General features: G+C 39.5%; 1 protein-coding gene across 1 annotated transcript in view; it reads left to right on the top strand.

The window, feature by feature from the left end:
• LOC140477466 (potassium voltage-gated channel subfamily B member 2-like) overlaps window positions 1-18,213 on the top strand; it is a 338,976-nt gene extending 320,763 nt beyond the window's left edge. The window contains exon 2 of the mRNA XM_072571410.1: window positions 4,897-18,213. Coding sequence (XP_072427511.1) covers window positions 4,897-6,987 — 2,091 coding nt within the window. The 3' untranslated portion in view covers window positions 6,988-18,213. The remainder of the gene's footprint in view (window positions 1-4,896) is intronic.
• Window positions 18,214-18,615: the final 402 nt, after the last annotated feature.

Genomic DNA, 18,615 nt, shown 5'->3' with positions numbered 1-18,615 from the left:
GACAAGTCATGGGGACAGTGCTGAGCTGGAAGTTTGGAACTAGGGTGAGGTGGGACCAGGGACCTCGGTTCTATTCCAGCCTCAGGATATATTTGGGTGGAGTTTTCACACTCTCCCTGTGTCTGTGCGGGTTTCCTCCAGGTTCGCCAGTCCCCTCCTACAGGATGGTGGACTGATCATGCTAAATTTCCCATAGTGTCCGGGGATGTTTGGACGAGTTGGATTAGGGGAAATGTGGGGTTAGAGCAATAGGGGCGGCACTGGGTGGAATGCTCTTTGGAGGGCTGGTATGGATTTGATGGGAAGAATGGTCTGTTTCACACTATAGGGGTTCTGTGAGAGCAGTCTATGAAATGTAGTGTATGTCAGCTAACTGTTGTGTTCACTTGTCCCAACTATAGTCACTTGGAGGTTAGAAATGATCATGTTACTTTGTTTTAAAGCCCAGTGGTGCCCTAATTTGCTGTAATAGTGTATCAAATAATGCCTGTCGTTTGACTTGTTCTTGCAGTAGGTTGGTAACTAGGTGTAAGATATGTGGATTTACAGAAATGAAGGGACTGAATGCATCACAGCAGCAGGTGAATACACTGTCAAACCAGACACAGAAGAAGTAGAAAAGAGAAAAAGGATTGGAAAAGTAAAAACAAAACACCTGTAACTACTGTTGAAGTTAATTAATTAAGTTAATTAATCATTCAAAGCCACTTTTTTTATTGCATCAAATCTGTAATTATTCATAAATCTTCATTTTACTATTCTCATTGAAATATCAGTGAATCTATTGAACCTTCATGTTTTAGGAATTATATCAAATTATTGTTTTTTTTATCATTTGACATATAGAACATAAGGCTATTTATTTCACTGTACTCCCAACGGAAAGTGATAAAGTCATTAAACAACTAACAGTTATTGGCTCCTCACTAGTTTCACAGAGAAAGACAGGCTAAATTTTTTACTTCTATTTCAATACATTTTAAGATTCTGAATTTTAAATAGAATGCCATCAAATATTAAATAAGAGAGAAAGCAGGAAAATTGCCACTTAATTGAATGCATTCATTCACCTGCCATATTACCATTTCTATATTTGAACTGTTAATCATAAAACAATTGCTTATATAATTCCAGGGAATTATACATTAATGACAATTTGATGGTGTTGTCTGTGTGTCATTAGTGCCAGGAGCTAACACATTAGGCAAAATATAATGACACTCTCCCAACCCCAGAGATGGGTTCAGAGTTGGGGGTTGCTGCTTCATTTGGTGGGAGATTGTACGATGCAGTTCATACCACCTTCCTGCCTCCCTCTGATTAAGCCGAGAGTAGAAAAAGTGAGTGGCGTAAATAGGAACGTAGTGGTAATATGATAGTAATGGGGACTAACTCTGCAGTTGTGAACCCCCAAAAAGCAATGTTGTTACCCATTGCTAGTCCTTGGGATTGGGCTAGCAAGAAACATGCAATAGAAGTAGAAGGATGCACTTGTCATGGTCCACGTGGATGCTAACAACATGCAACTAGGAAAGAAATTCTTCTTGGGAATTACCAGCAGATAGGGACTAAATTAAAAATAGAACCTCAAAGGTAATATTTTCTGGAATTTCACCTGAGTGATTTAAGGACTAACAATTCAGCTGCATCGTTGGATTCTATGTATGTGGATTTCCAAAAGGTAGTTGATAAGGTACCACATAAATGTTTATTCCACAAGATAAGAGCACATGTGTAACAATTAGCATAAATAAAGGATTGGAAAGCTAACATAAAGCAGGGATTAGCATAAATGGTTCTTTTCAGGTTGGCAAACTGCAACAAGTGAAATACCACCAGGGACCTCAAGTTGGAACCTCAAGTAGAAACAATCTATGTCATTGACTTGGATGAAAGAAATGAAGGGACTGAATGTACTGCAGCTAAATTTGCAAAAGGCACCACGATAAGCAGGAAATTACTATAGCCAAGTTGAATGCACTATCACAAAGTTTGAGAACGACATAACAGTTGGTGGATAGGGAAGTAGTGAGGATGCAAAGGGTTATAGACAGGATCAGTGAGGGGGAAAGAAATTGGCTGATGGAAGAGAATGTGGGAACATTGTAAAAATTGAAATGGTAGCCTTGGCTTGCTTGGAGTGTCATGCAGACACAACCTTCCCCAGCTGACCTGCTGGAGAGGTTTGAGTCCCTGGCAGAGGGGAGATGGTCTGACAGGGCACCTCTGGTGGCTGGGGTCCTTCCTCTTCTGGCCCTTTGCTTGTCTCTGTGAATCCTGGGCTGCAGAGAGTAATAGGTTGTTGTTTTTAGTGACACAGGACACCACCCTTATACAAGCTTTCATTAATACTGCTTGATGGTCAACTGTGAGTAGAAACTTGGAGGCTTTCTGACGAGCTAACTATGTACATCCAATCTCCCCTTCAGTACAGGCTGATTCACTTAGTTCCCTTTCAGTTTAGCATCCTTCCCCTCTAAAATGGCAAACAGCTTTATGTCAGGCAGTCCACTCACTGTCTGCACACATTTCTACTGGTTCTTCTCCACTGGAAGGCAAGAGGCATTAAGAGAATGAGTACATGAGCACTATGTGCAAAGTGCCTGCTGTGATAGACACAGAAAAGAATGCGAATCCCCTGAGCTGATGTTATCTGTGTGCATAGCTTTCAAGCAAAATGTGGTCTGAGAGAAGCTGAGAGGTAAAGGCTTCTGAAACGTAAGGTCCATGTGGTCAAAACGCTGATGGAAAACAGAAAAGGTCTAATGATGTTTGTTTGATATTGTTCTTCTCAAAGCCATTCTTTCAGGATACTTCCTTACCTCATGCGAAGCTGTAGTGAGAAGCTATATGACCTGTATGTTCTCCTCGTTTTGAAGAGGGGGTGGGGGCGCAGGCAATGAGTGGGTGGTGAGTGAATTGCTGAGTGTTGTAGCTACTTCTGTATTTTAACAGAAAACCCTGCAGGCTGTATGAAAAGCAGCAGCACTGTGGTGCTAGCAAGGTAATATTGTTAGGTGCAAATAAGTGACAGGCTTTGATTGCAAATGGGCACATGATTTAGATACTTGGCATCTAATCTTTTGTGTAACAGTCCCTGCAATGGCAATGTTACAATTCATTGATTAGACAGTGGCATTCACCCTGGCAATGTACACTCAATCATTCATTCCCTTGTGACTCCATATCCAGTCTCATCTGATTGCTGGATGAGAGTGCTGAAGTGGCAGATGGAGTTTAATTCAGATAAATGCAAGGTGCTGCATTTTGGGAAAGCAAATTTTAGCAGGGCTTATACACTTAATGGTAAGGTCCCAGGGAGTGTTGCTGAACAAAGAGACCTTGGAGTGCAGGTACATAGCTTCATAATTGGAGGAAGAGCAAGAAGGTGAGTCGTGCCAGTGAATTATGCTGCTGAAGCCAGAAGAAGAAAGACAGGAAGTAGTGGAGCTAGAAAGCAGGCATGGTAGTCGGGGGCCAAACTAGGGTTGTCAAAATCTGGGGAGCAAGGCTACTGCCCAGGGAGTGGACCGGAGTGAGGCTATAAAAGAGGGAGGGGTGAAGAGGAGGGGAGAAGAATTGCAAAGGGGAGTGAGAGGGACTACAACATGGAAAGCTGTGAAGTTTCAAACTCCACAAAAGAATAACATATGCTATTACAATGAGCCCTATATCAATTTTATAATTTAATACAGCAGTTATATTTCATAAAAGTGTGCATTTGTGTTATCACATCTCAAAGTATCTAATTTGTTGTGAATTACTTGAGATTCAATGATTGTAGTAGAGACAAACATGCAATCATTTTAAGTTGGACCTCAGCAAACCATGAGAAGAGTGTTAAAGGCTTTTCGAACTGTCCCTTATTAAAGGTGAGATTCAGCTCAGGCCTGGATTTTGAAAAGTGGCAAGTAACATTACCACCACACAAATGCCAGACAATCTAACCTCTGCCCCTTGATATTCAATGGTGTTACCATCACTGAATCCCCTGGCATCAACACCCCAAGGTTTACTATTGACCATTCAGTTCATGAGAATGAAAAAAGGAGCCCCTGAAAACTAAAAGGTAGCCTCCAAAAATTAAAAGTAATCCTCAAGAAAATCTTAAGACAGTTTTCCAAAAAAGTTATTTTGACCCCTGATTGGGATGCGTTGATAACCTAAGGATACTGTAAGACCTTGGGATCTGTACAGAATATTTAGTGAAATAGAAGCAATCTGTTTCACAGAATTGTGGCATGCACCATTGCATTCTCTACCTCTAATGTTCCTTGACTCGCATGTTTCCATTAGCAAATAAAGCAATATAGGTAAGTACGTTCATCCATTAAGTGCATAGTATTGTTATTAATTTATTACTTTGAGTTAAGTGCTGCTAAAGTGTTAGAATGCAAAATATGCTGTAATTCTTAATAATGAATACTTCCTATTATTCCTGTCCAGAGGATTCTTCTGGAAATACTATTTTATAACATATGAGTTTAATAACATTTCTTTATTTCTTTAGCTTAAAACATGCATTTCTGATAAATAATACTCATTGCAATGTACCATTCATTAATAGAAACTTGTTGATTAATTCATAGAAACTTACGAGAAGTGCACTTGTGCTTTTCTGAGATGTGCTATCACCTGCCGGATGTGTAATTTCTTAAATCACTCAGTATGAATTAACTCACTGTGTACTTTTGTAAATAGTTAAATTTTGAAAATAAACACTAAAACTGTTTATTTTCATTTTCTTGAAAACCAAGCTTTCTCTTTCAGAATATTATTTCCCTGTTTTATTAACCTGTTGTAAAACATTGTAATATAGCTGCAATCTTTCTACAACACACCTTATAAGAAATTCAAAAAATTAAACAGTTCTTTGTGGTTTGTTCTATCTTGCAGATTCTGGCTATCATATCCATTTTATTCATCGTGTTGTCAACTATTGCCTTGTCTCTCAACACCCTTCCTGAACTTCAGGACAAAGATCAGTTTGGACACCCCAATGACAATCCACAACTCGCCCATGTTGAAGCAGTGTGCATTGCATGGTTCACAATGGAGTACCTTTTGCGCTTTTTATCATCACCAAATAAGTGGAAGTTTTTCAAAGGTCCATTAAATGTCATTGATCTTTTGGCTATCTTGCCATATTATATCACAATTTTTCTCACTGAATCAAACAAGAGTGTGCTCCAATTCCAGAATGTTAGACGAGTTGTTCAAATATTCCGGATCATGCGGATACTACGAATTCTTAAACTGGCCCGACATTCAACAGGACTGCAGTCACTAGGTTTTACTCTCAGGAGGAGCTATAATGAATTAGGTTTGCTAATATTGTTTTTGGCTATGGGTATCATGATATTTTCAAGCTTGGTATTTTTCGCTGAGAAGGATGAAGATGCTACCAAGTTTACAAGCATTCCTGCATCTTTTTGGTGGGCCACTATCACCATGACAACTGTTGGATACGGGGATATATATCCTAAAACGCTGTTAGGGAAAATAGTTGGGGGTCTTTGTTGCATTGCTGGAGTACTGGTGATAGCTTTGCCAATACCAATCATTGTAAACAACTTCTCAGAGTTCTACAAAGAACAGAAAAGGCAAGAGAAAGCAATTAAGAGACGAGAAGCCCTTGAAAGAGCCAAAAGGAATGGAAGTATTGTCTCAATGAACTTGAAAGATGCATTTGCTCGCAGTATGGAACTTATGGATATTGTGGTGGAGAAAGGGAAGGATAATGCGATTAAACAAGAAAAACCCATAGACAATCACCTTTCACCAAGCAACTGGAGGTGGAGAATGTCTGAAACAAGCTCTAATAAATCCTTTGAGTCTAAATATCAGGAGCTAAGCAGGCATAACTCAAGTGAGCAGGTAAACAATCGCATCCCTAGCCCACAGCATCTGAATGCACAAAAGCTGGAGGAAATATATAATCAAATGACAAAGACACCATCTCAGCCAAACGTTAACAGCAGCAAGATAGAGCAGTCTGTTAAATCAGCTATACATGAAGAAGAACTAGAAATGGAAGAAGTTCCGTACTTAAGCGACCCGTTGCTCACTGCTCCCGTAGAGCCAATATTAGATATGCGGAGTATCTCGAGCATTGACAGCTTTGCAAGTTGTGCCGCTGACTTTACTGAAGCTGATAGGTTTCCACACCCTTCGAAAATAACTGAGCCAGTGCACTTGAGATGGATGGCTTGCCCTGGTTCCCTTAATGAGCATCAGTCTTTCATTACCAGGGAAAACACCAAGTTCAAAGATGGTGCTTGTGAACTCAATGCAAATGAAACTTTCACTTTTGCCCGAGAGCAGCCAGGGTGCTCTAACTTCAATAGCACATTGGAAAGCCCCAAGAGCTCACTGAAAGGTAGGAATCCTGTGAAATCTAGGTCGCTTAAAGTGAATTTTATGGAAATGAAACATGATACTCCTCAGACACCATCTAGTACAATTAGACCATTACCAGTAATAGTAACAGATTTATTATCTACACCTAAGCATATCAGCACCACTTTGCTTGAGGATAATTCTTCTCAGGATCAGAGGCTACCCTTGGGAACTGACATACCAGATTTCCATAAGACATCCAGTAAAGAATCACCACAACTACTGCCTAAGCAGAGACATTTTGCATTCCCAACACCAGGAACGGAGGGCTGTGCCAATACAGAGAGTGGTGTAGGTGAAGAGTTACTGGTGAAAGAAGAGGCACATCAAACTAACCAGCAGGAGAACAGCTCCCTTGGGGAGCATGATAAGCACAGCAAGAATGAAAACCATATCAAAAATGTGTGTGTGGCAGATGCTGTTTCTCCAAAGTACACCAGTCAAAACTGCTCACACATTGCAGCAGGAGATGGTAGTAAAGACGATAGCCACTCTGGATATAAAATGGAAAATCACATGTTTACACCAGAAATTCATGTGACATCGGGGGAAGGTGGTTATTCTTCCTCATGCGAAACCAGCATGTGACTATGGATAATATAATATTAATATTTCTGATTCTTTAAAACTGCTAGTTGGATGATGCCTGTTATTAACAAAATAAAGTGGCATAATTCTTGTGCCTATGATATTTTTGCATGGTATGATGGATCTTTTAATCAAGCCACTGTTTGACTCAAAATGTTAGACTGCTTTCTGGCAGACAAGGGATTTGAAAACAGTGTGGCAAAACTCAGGGTTCCTTGTGGAGCCCAAGTACTGTAAAGTTTAGAGATGTTTTCATCTTTCCACCTACAAGACTAGAATCATTTTATGCTACTGCAAATTCACTACACTGGAATATTTTAGGTTTTGCACAAAGGGATGACAGAATGTATGTGCATGAATTAGAAACCAATATGAAAGAGAGGTGTCTAGAGCCTGTAAGTGTAATTATTTGTAAATAGTTGGGGAAAATGCCATGAATTCATAAAACAAAACGTTCATAGAAAACAATTATTCTGATGCGCAATCATTTTTTCTTTCATAGCACAATACCTGGAGGAGGTTTCTAAAGTCTTCTTGCAACTTGCAAACAGAAATGAGATTTGATCTGGAGTTTCCTCCTGTTTTGTGCACAGATAATCTGGGTGCAAATAAATTAAATACTATAAATGGTTGCTAAAATTTGTTTTTAAGTGACTTACTCTCACAGCTGCAATATGCCCAATTCTCTGCAATTTTTTTCGTATGACTTTTGAACTTTGCACTGAAATGCATCTCCACTTACAAAATTAGCTGAACCCCAGAACCAGAACATGATTTACCTCCAATTGTGCTTTCCCAAGGATGGGGTAATTCATTGCATTGTACCTAAATTCTCACTTACATGTGCGTGCAAGGCCATATAAATCCATTGCCAAATATCTGACTGGCCAAGAGCTCACACATTATTGGAAAAAAAATTTGGAAAATGAAAAATTAGAAATGCGTCAGATTACATGCAGGATCACAATTAACTATTGTGAAGTTAATGCAACAGAGAATCAAAATAAACTGATCATTTTGGCTCCAGCAATTCTGAAAGTGCAAAGTTTCTCCTAAAATGATATATTATCCCATCCTATTGGTAACTTGATGAGAGCACATCAATTGCACAGTTGTTTGCACTAATTCATGCAAAGTTTTACATTAAGGCTTATGCTTATCGGCTTGCATGGAGATTTGGGTGTAATTTCACCTCAACCACACTGATGCATTGTCAAGTGCCACACTGACAAATCGGAGGAAATTCCAGGACATATTTCTATCCATCCTGACGGAGTGTATGTTCGTTGAAAAAGATGGCAGATTTACTAAGGCGATATTTATTTATGATAAGAGATGATCACAATTGAGATTTGCATAAATCTGTTAGTTTAATATATTTTTGTTATGCCTGAGTTTTGAAAGAATGGAGAGGATTTAATGACCAGGAATCAGAATGCATAGCATTAGTCTTTCATTGGTTTACCTTGTATTGATACTTGCCAAATAGTCATTACAAATGGATAAACTGTATTTTTCTTGTCAGAATTATATTTTTATGGGTTATTTGAATAATATATTTGTGTATTTTGGAAGACCCAGGCTACCACAAAGGTTTTAAAGGGTTTTCAGGGGAATAATTATGTATTGATGTCCTTCTAAACTTTGCTGACTCCAGTATTAATGTTCGGTGTCTGCCTAAGTTAATGTCCAATACAACTTGAATAAGTAAATGTATATTTCACTTAAAGTTGATAACCGACAACTAGTCAAAATTTAAATTGCCTAGTGTCCATTTTCCTATGAAACCATCTAAGTTAGTTCTGAAGATTCCTGGTGTATGGTCATTAATTCTCATCATGTTGGAAAAATCCCTTACTGAATTATGTGTAACTGAATTGTAAAACTCTTTTTTACAAAACTGTTTACAATTCTTTTACACATAGTACAATAGGAAACCACACAGTACATAGCTAAATTATTGTTGCTTTTCAAATACTGTATTTGCTAATATGTAAGATTTCACATATTTCATTTGCACTTTAGTTAATGTCATTGTTTAAGTGCTGCACTGTGAACACTTCTGTACCATTAATTGATGAGAGAAACAAATCTATTAATTTGTTTTAATCAGTAAACATTATTTACAGCCATGAGAGGAAAATATTCTAATGAACTAAAATAATACAAGTCAGATAACCTCTGCCTGAAATATTGAACTGCGTTTTCCTACAAGTCAGTATGTTCGAACAAATTGGAAGCATACTGTAATGTTTTTATTCTGTGTTCAGTCTGTGATTTTACACCTTTAAGTTGTGAAAAGATAACAGCATATTTTTTCTCATTGAGCAAATAATATAATTTTTGCTTATTGCTGATAAATATCACTGCAGAATACTTTCTTTTCAAATAGTCAAGGCAAACTTTAAACGTAATTATTCCATTTGCCAGAAAGATTGCTATGAAGGCACCAGTAGCATGTGAAAGATATTTGACTAGATAACATTGAGAATGAAAGAAGCTTTTACAGCTTCTTGAAAAGGTAGCTTTAGATGAAATGAAAATACCAGAGCTCCTAATGGAAATGTCTTCAGGGAATGGGTTGGACCATAAAAAGGAAAAGTGATGGAAAACAATTAACACTGCTTGTTCATGTGCCAGAGAAGAAACATGTTGAAAACAAACAGGTGGAGTTTTCTGTGTTCCCCCTAATGCAAGAATCACTCTTATGACAGTCAAAACGTTATCTTAAATTCAGCCTAAGCCATGTGACTGTTGCAAATGAATCCCAAGGCCAGAGTACCTGACTCTTAATTCCAAAGTGAGTGGGTTCAAACATTAATATGTAGTGAAATCAAACAAATTAAGACAGAACTGTTAAGTTGTAAAGTTTAAATGGAAAAAAAAACTTTCTGACACTAATAACATATTTATAAGGGTCTCCCAAATAATAGATCCTATCTGAAGGAAATTCACATTGTCACAATTATTCAAGTGTGCATTTATAAAGCAATATCAGGTCTGCAATATGACTTAAAATATGCTAATAGATCTATATTATTTTTCTGACAGAGCTAACGTTTTTTTGCAACACACATTGTAAAATATAACCCTGACTTTAACTCTGACCAGAAATTGTTAGCCTAAGCCATGTGACTGTTGCAAATGAACCCCAAGGTCAGAGTACCTGACTCTTAATTCCAAAGTGAGTGGGTTCAAACATTAAATTCCAAAAAAAATCATGAAATAAGAAATCAATCTCTGATGAACTTGCTGACCTATGGTTTTAATGAGCCAGTTGTGAAAGACCAATTCTCTCACAGGAGCGGAGTTGGAGGATTGATTATTCAAATGGTTTAATGATAGTGCCTGCTGTCATTCTATCTGTAATTCAAGTCTGGATGGGTTTCCAAGATGAAAGAAGACTGAATCCATGAGGTGAGTGTCATTTCAGCACTGTTGATAAAGCAAGAGGAAAAAGAGGGTGTTTCACTTGGCCTAACAAGTCAGCTAGTAACTGGCCGTGCAACCGTTATACTACGTCCCACCATCAAAACCCCTGGCACCTTGAGAGACCCTGGATTGCTGTCAGTCCCCTGACAACCACCTGACAGCTCCCAGCACCATTTATTCTCCAACTCTCAATCTGATTCTTCTTTTCATCATTGGGTCCATCATTGATCTGCTCTTCCATCCCACCAAAGGTCTCCTTATGATTACACACACACACACACACACACACAGCAATTGGAACTCCACCCTCACCCCTTGACTAGGATCATTTCCATAACAAAGACCTACTCTGCCATCACCTCACCCATTATACCAAGTTGTGCTCCACGGCTAAGATTTGGTATGCCAGACTTCTCCACCAACAGGCTTCTAGTCTTGTCCCTCATCTCACCCTCACCTTTTGCACCTGGAACCTATCTCCAGGCAAGGATCCAGGTCAGGCTTCTACCTCAGAAGGAAAAAGCAGTAAAACTGGCAAATGGAATGTTTTGGTCCAACTTGTATACTTCAAAATGGAGTTCCTTTAATGATAAGGCCATTCACAGAATCACAGAGTGCCAAAGTGGGCCACTTGAAACATGGTGCCTGTGCCAACTCTCCACATGAGCATGATGACTTAATGCCACTCTCTTGCATTTTCCCCACGGCTTTGTGGATCAGAAGACTTTGAGCAATGCAGGCTCGTGGGTGAGAAATCTAGGAGAATCATGTAAGAAATCCATTAAGGCCTTTCTCAAAGTCAGAAGCAAGAAGTTGCATTTTCCAAAAGTGTTTCAGGTGTCCATGCAAGATTTTTGCCTACTAACAAGAATTCTTACTCATTATCCCCCTCATTAATAGCAGATCTCATCTCTTCTACCACGAGCAGGATAGAAACTAGACTCTGACAGTTCTCAAAGGTGAACCTGAAACTCGCAAACACCTCACTGCTTACTCATCCAGACCTCCATGTTGGACATCTGGTATCAAAATCTCAGCGCATGCTCTGGGACAGCTACCCCATGCACCTCACATCCATGGATCTTGGCATCTGACAAATGCCAGCCTCTCCCCACCCTCATGGCACATCTCCAATCTATTTACTGCACTGCACTGGCTTTTGCACTGCTATGTTACACTTTGGAGCATACTGGTGCCTTTCATTGCAATGCTGCTGAAAGGATAACAGCCAGCCAGCAGACTAGGCTGCATCTCAAGGTTGCTCACTTGCTCTCCTAGCTCTCATTCACCTTTCGCCTACTTGGGTGTTCCCAGAATCTCTGCATTGCCCTGCCTTGCCTTTTGGAGCAGACACAAAGCCAAGATGCTGACCATGTTTGGCAGCTATGTAAGTGTTACACCAGCACCATATGACAGCAGATGGCGCCACTGACACACTGCATGTGCTTTAATCAAATACAGACCTAAAAATCACACAACACCAGGTTAGAGTTCAACAGATTTATTTGGAAGCACTAGCTTTCGGAGCACTGTTCCTTCATCAGGTAGCTGTGGAGCAGAATCATAAGACATAGAATTTATAGCAAAAGATCACATGGTCATGCAATTGAAACGATATATTTAACAAACCTAGATTGCTGTTGAGGGTGTAATACTGGAAAAGCACAGCCGGTCAGGCAGCATCCAAGGAGCAGGAGAATCGATGTTTCAAGCATAACCTTTCATCAGGATGCTGTCTGACTGGCTGTGCTTTTCCAGCACCACACTCTCAACTCTGATCTCCCGCATCTGCAGTCCTCACTTTCTCCCTCCTTTAAACCTGGATTGCTATTAAGTCTTTCATCTTTTAGAATAGGTTGCGGGTTTCGGTTCATTAATATGTATCAATTAGTATTAATCAAATAGCCATGGCACAACGTCAAAGGGGAGTGTTGCTCAGCCACATCAAGGGAGAGAGCCTTCACTCAGGGAATCCCAGCAGTGTAAGCCAAGGGACTGATATCCTGACAGGTATAACAGGCCTCTCCACCCAACCAGCTTCTATCCTGTCATTCAGGCTGACTGTGGGCAGGAAACAAACAGGATTAAGGCAGATTGTCAATTAACAACTTAAGGAATATGGTTCTTCTGGGGTTATCAGTCTCAAAATAGAAATTCCTGTCTCCCATCTTCCCCTCATCCCTTGCACCTGGGACCCACCTCCAGGCTAAGATCTAGGTTGTCCTGCTCACAGGGGATGAACAGCCGAAAGAGAGGTATCCCATCACTCATCTTGGCTCTTTCTGTCCTATGATGAGCTGTTTTCTCCTGCAATAAGCAAAAAGGAGGGATTGAGACAAACAAAAGTGAGTGGAACAGATGTTAGTGCTGGTGCAGGTGAGGGAAAGGTGGTAAGGTGACCCGAATGAGGGAGTAGGTGGTGCTAAGGTTATACGAGACAGAGTGAAGAAAGATGTTGCAAGCAATAGTGAGAATGGGAGACCAGACACCTTAGTGGGAAGTGGGTACTGCAGAAGTAGAGTCAGTGTGAGGTAACAGAGAGAAGACTGTTACGCTGGCAGAGTGGGGAAGATAATTGACCTTTGTTGCTGAGCATACGTACATGTGGCTGAGACCACACTGACCCAAATGGTGATGTCAGACCAGGCCAGAAGAGTCTGGTGTCCTGGAGTCACCATCCCTCTGCACCTTAGCATGATTTCCAAGGCCCTCTCTGCAGAGTAGGGAACCAATTTCCCCTTCTCTGGAAAGTCTGGGATAAATGTTAGTAACCAAGCAGAGCACTCCACAGTGGCAGCATTAGTCTGGGTATGTAATGGTATTTTAAAGATGGCGGTGATGATGATGGTCTGTACTGGGATGTCCTGGTCGTGGCATGTTCTTCTGTCTACAGTGAGATAGTAGAATTGGACTATCATCCAACAAAAGAGGTTCCACAAGGGCATAGTAAATAGTTAATGAGGCAGGTTTGGAATGATAGTATGAGAAAATTTGAAAGGCCTGGTGGAGAAATGAAATTTTGACAAAATATGTAAAGATTTAGTCTGTTGTTTCTATTTAAATAAATTTCCAGTGTCCTCTTGAATGTCTCCCCCATACTTCCAGGTAGTGTATTCCAAACCCAAACACTTGTATGCAAAGGTATTTCCTCACAGCACATTTGCTTCTTTTGCAGATCACTTTAAATCTATGCTGTCTCATTCTTGACCCTTTTACAAGTAGGAACAGTTTCTGTATTTCTAGTCTATTCTACCCAGCCCCCTCATGATTTTGAGCTTCTACCAGATCTCCTTTAGCCTTCTTCTGTCCAAGGAGAATAGTTCCAACACCTTCAAACTATCTTTGTAACTGAAACATCTCACTCCTGGAACAATTCGTGTATATCTCTTCTGCCTCCAAACCATTCATATCCTTCCTGTGGTTTAGCATCCAAGTCAGCACACACGATGCATCGCCTAAGGTATCCTAAATGACTTGCACAAGCTTAGCATCACCTCCTCATTCTTGTCTTCCACGTTCATTTTCAAGTATTACTTGTTTTATTAATTATTACTCTCTGGAATGTTTATGCTGCTCTGGCCCACAAAGAAACTAAATAAACAGAAATTTAATTAAATGTACAACACCTCTGGCCCTGCTCCTATTACCATCTAGCTGATATCAAGAAGGCACTAATGGTGTCTAATCTGATTCTTTGTGTAAGACTTTTTCTCTCATGCCTTCCTGCTGATTAAGATCAGATTAAACTGCCTGCAGAAATCACATGACATCATTTATCGTCTAACAGGTTTGTTTGAAAACACTAGCACCTGATGAAGCACCTGAGGTGACAGCAAGACCACAGTTCCTTGGTTGCCATCTCATTTTTTTTTTAACTGATTCATTTTTGTGGGACATGACATCGCTGGCTGGCCAGCATTTATTGCACCTTGAGAATTGAAAATCTGTCAAGTATACAGATAGGCAGTTTAAAGAAATGTTAATATAGTGGTTTAGTGTCATCAGTTAAAGTATTTTATTTTGTTCTGGAATTAGGATTTTGTGTTTGGCCATTTTAAAACTAAACTGATCAGATGCCAGCTCATGGGCACCTGAAGACAACAGAGAAAGTTATTTTACATGGCGTGTAAAAGTATGACGTTTCTTCTTCTCAATCTATTGGTTCCTTATCTTTCACAAAAGCACCATGCACATAAATAGTAGCTACAGCACAGCAAATATGATTTACTACCAAAAATTAAAATGCTTTGCTTTTCAGTGTGCCATATAATTAATTGACTTTGAACATAAGCATTAAAGTGGATTATTATTCTACTGGGTGTGGCCAAATTTTGTTTACTACGTCAGATGTATGACATAGTAACATTGGCAAAAACATCTTCTGAAAAGTTTTAAAGATAATTATATTGTTTTGCTTATCATTGCATATATTAGCATATTTGTGTCTGATACCGAATTTGATCATTGACAGTTGACAGTTTGAAACATAATGCTTGCTGTTCAACTACAATTTTCAGTTTATTTTTTATTTAGTCACAGGTGCTGATTTGCAGAGCAAAAGCTTATGAGTTCTGAAGTATTATTACTTTGCGATCCATTTTTTGTCATTCTTTGCCATTCAACTTGACTGAACATATTAACTAAATAAGGCAGAAGTCATTCAGTCCATGTGAAAAGGATTGTGTGCAAATGCTTTCAGAAATACATAGTGCAATACAATGGGAGACTGCTGAATCAGTGAATGTCCCAGCTGCTTCATCAATAACCTTCCCTCCATTATAAGGTCAGAAGTGGGGATGTTCATTGATGATTGCATAATGTTCAGCACCATTCGTGACTCCTCAGATACTGAAGCAGTCCATGTTCAAATGCAACAAAATCTGGACAGTATCCACATTACAGCTGACAAATGGCAAGTAACATTCACACCATACAAATGCCAGGCGATGACCACCACCAATAAAAGACAATATAACCACCGCCACTTGACATTCCACGGTGTTCCAATTACTGAATCCCCCACTATCAACATCCTGGAGGTTACCATTGACCAGAAACTCAACTGGATTTGCCATATAAATACTGTGCCAACAAGAGCAGGTAAGAGGCTAGGAATATTGTGATGAGTTGCATACATCCTGACTTTCCAAACCCTGTCAGGAAACAAATCAGGAATAACATGGAATACTCTCCACTTGCCTGGATGGGTACGGCTCCAACAACAATCAAGAAACTTGACACTACCCAGGACAAAGCAGCCCACTTGAATGACACCACATCCACAAACAGTCATTCCCTCACCACCGACACTGAATAGAAGTAGTGTGTGTTATCTACAGGCACTGCAGAAATTCAACAAAGATTCTCAGACAGCACCTTGTAAACTTACAACCACTTCCATCTAGAAGGACGTGGGCAGCAGACACTTGGGAACACCACCAGTCGTAAGTTCGCCTCCAAGCCGCTCGCCATTCTGACTTGGAAATATGTCATCATTCCTTCACTGTAGCTAGGTCAAAATCCTGGAATTCCTTCCCTAAGGGCATTGTGAATCAATCCACAGTATGTGGACTGCAGTGGTTTAAGAAGACAGCTCAAGATGCAACAAGGCGGTGCCCACATCCCACGAGTGAATTTTAAAAAGTACAAGGATCATCCACTCAGAGATGGAACAACTGACTATGCACAGTCACATGGTGTCCAGCCAATTATTGTGCACATTTGTGGGTGGGACACAGACAATTGTGCATGAGGGAATCTGCCCTCAGTCACCTATGATCTTCCCTCCATCACACTCAATCCTCCCTCTGTCCTATCTTGGCATACCATGATTTGCCTTTAACGCATTGCCAATTTATTTCCCAACTTCCACTGAATGGCCAGAAAACTGACATTTCACTTCCTGCATAAATGAGTGTACCTTCCTGTCTCATGTCCTGATCTGAGAGTTTTACAAGATGTTGTGAAGAGTGTGCGTGTTAATGTCAGTCAACTATTTCGCTCTCTCTGTATATGTTGAAGTTTTAATAAAGTTTGTTTTGACTGTTATTAATCCCTGTAATCATGTCTTTATTATAATATGTTTATTTCTACTGAGTGATTACAATATCACAATTGTGTACTGTGTATTCAAAAACAATTTGAATTCAGCAACTAAAGGTTCTCAGCCATTTACAGACTATAGGAGCACACTTAGAGGAAAAAAAGTAGAAATCTTTATGTTTGAATGTTTTTATTTCATCATTGTTGTTCCATAAAAAGATTCTCTAATGTCAATATTATTTATAATTATTATATATTGTTATATTTAACCTACGTGAAAAATTAGTTATTTCTAACATACAGGCTGATTGTTCTGGATGAAGATGCCAAAGTATGCATCTGAATACTTCAATACAAAAGCATTATCAGAAAATGAAAGACACCTTTAGTAATCACGTACAAGTAATGTCAGGAAAGTGGAAAATATGGCCTCTATTAAACACTTGAGGAAAGAGTTTACTGCACAGGTTTGAGACATCCACTTTATGGCAAAGGAAGTTACTAGGCTGTATCTAGTTCAGACCATGGCAATGAGAATCATGGTGACTGGGCCATCTAATCATTGGCGATGTGCCTACATCAGTCAATCAATAGCGATAAAATCTCTCACAATCAAGTCAGAAGCCAAAAGGGGTTACTGCAGTTAAGCTCCTTAGTGAGCCAGTCAACATTCATCCCTGAGGCCACCACAATTTGGTGGTGCCTCAGGAATCTAATCGGAATAGCACAGCATTCCAGAACCTTTAGAAGATATATCAATCCAACTGTATTGGGTTTGGCAGTGGTCTTCGGGGGGTGCGGGCTGTGTCCTTTGGAATCAGGCATCGGACCTACTGTTTGGCCCTACCTCAACCCTTCTCCGATATCCTGAACCTTGTGATACCTATCTGGTCATCATTCACCTTTGGTTTTGGGGTAACCAATGATCCTGTGTCCAAGTGAATGCAGTGCTGCCAACATCTATTGCTCTGACTGGAAGTGACTATTTTCTGCCAGCCTCTGACCCACCAGTGGTTTCCAGCAGCTTTCTGCTTCTAGGGCCCTCTATCCCAGAGGAGGGTCATCAGTTTCTGTTTAAGTGCCTGATTTAATTCCATCAGGTCTCCTTCATATAATTGAGGGTGCCCCCCTCCCAGTTCTCTGACCAGTGGAAATGACCTCCATTGGATGCACACATTCCAGCCTACTATCAGTGAAAATTCAAGTATCAAGAGGTAGGTGTAAGTGCTGAGCCACAAGAGTTACTTAATCATACAGTTTTCAGTTAAAATGAGCAATGTAGAATATTTTTGTTTGCTGCAAGTTACCATATTGCCAAAGGACTAAAGTACTTGATCTCAATCTTTTTGGTCACTTCTTATTTAAATTATTGTACCAATTGCAACACAAAACATTTAGCTCGCAAATCATATTTGAATTAATGATTTCTATTTATTAAAAGAAGGCTTGACATAGGCCAGAGAAATTGACCAATTTTGTAAACCCACTTTCCTTTTCTCAGCACTCTGTTATTCAATCAGAAATTCATTTCTCTCTCATTTATTTGAATGGACAGTCCTGCATTTTACTTTGTTAAAACTGCTATTATGTAATATTTATGTGACTAGGTTTTACTGAACTGCAAAGTGTTTCTGTACAAATCATCTATTTATGTGCATGTAGCTGTCTTTAAAACTCATGTGACGTCATAATATCTGTTTAAATTAAGTCAAAATGTATATAACTATTAACATCATCACAACTATTCACAAAAACAGGATATACAATAAATATGTATACAAATCATACTGTCTATCTTGCGTACACTGTAAAATCTGCAAAACATTCATATCTGACTATAGCAGTGTTACAGTCACTGATTACTCCTGAAGTTAAAGGTCATCTGATAATATTTATGTAAGAAATAAAACTAGAACTTGGGGTCACTATTTAAAAATCAGGAATATTCTATGTAACAAAGAAATGAGAGATTTTCTTACCTCTGAGAGGATCGTGAGACTTTGGAATTCTGTTCCTAAAAAGGTGGTGGGAGCAGACACTTTGAATATGTTTAAGGCAGAGGTGGATCGGTTTTTATTAAGCAAGAGGCTGAAAGGCCATCGGGGCTAGACTTAAGTGCAGGTTTGACTTTGCAATCAGATCAGCCATGATCTT

This window comes from Chiloscyllium punctatum, chromosome 5 (assembly GCF_047496795.1).
Source record: "Chiloscyllium punctatum isolate Juve2018m chromosome 5, sChiPun1.3, whole genome shotgun sequence".
NCBI classification, from domain to species: Eukaryota; Metazoa; Chordata; class Chondrichthyes; order Orectolobiformes; family Hemiscylliidae; genus Chiloscyllium; species Chiloscyllium punctatum.
This window is presented reverse-complemented; position numbering and strand designations above follow the sequence as displayed.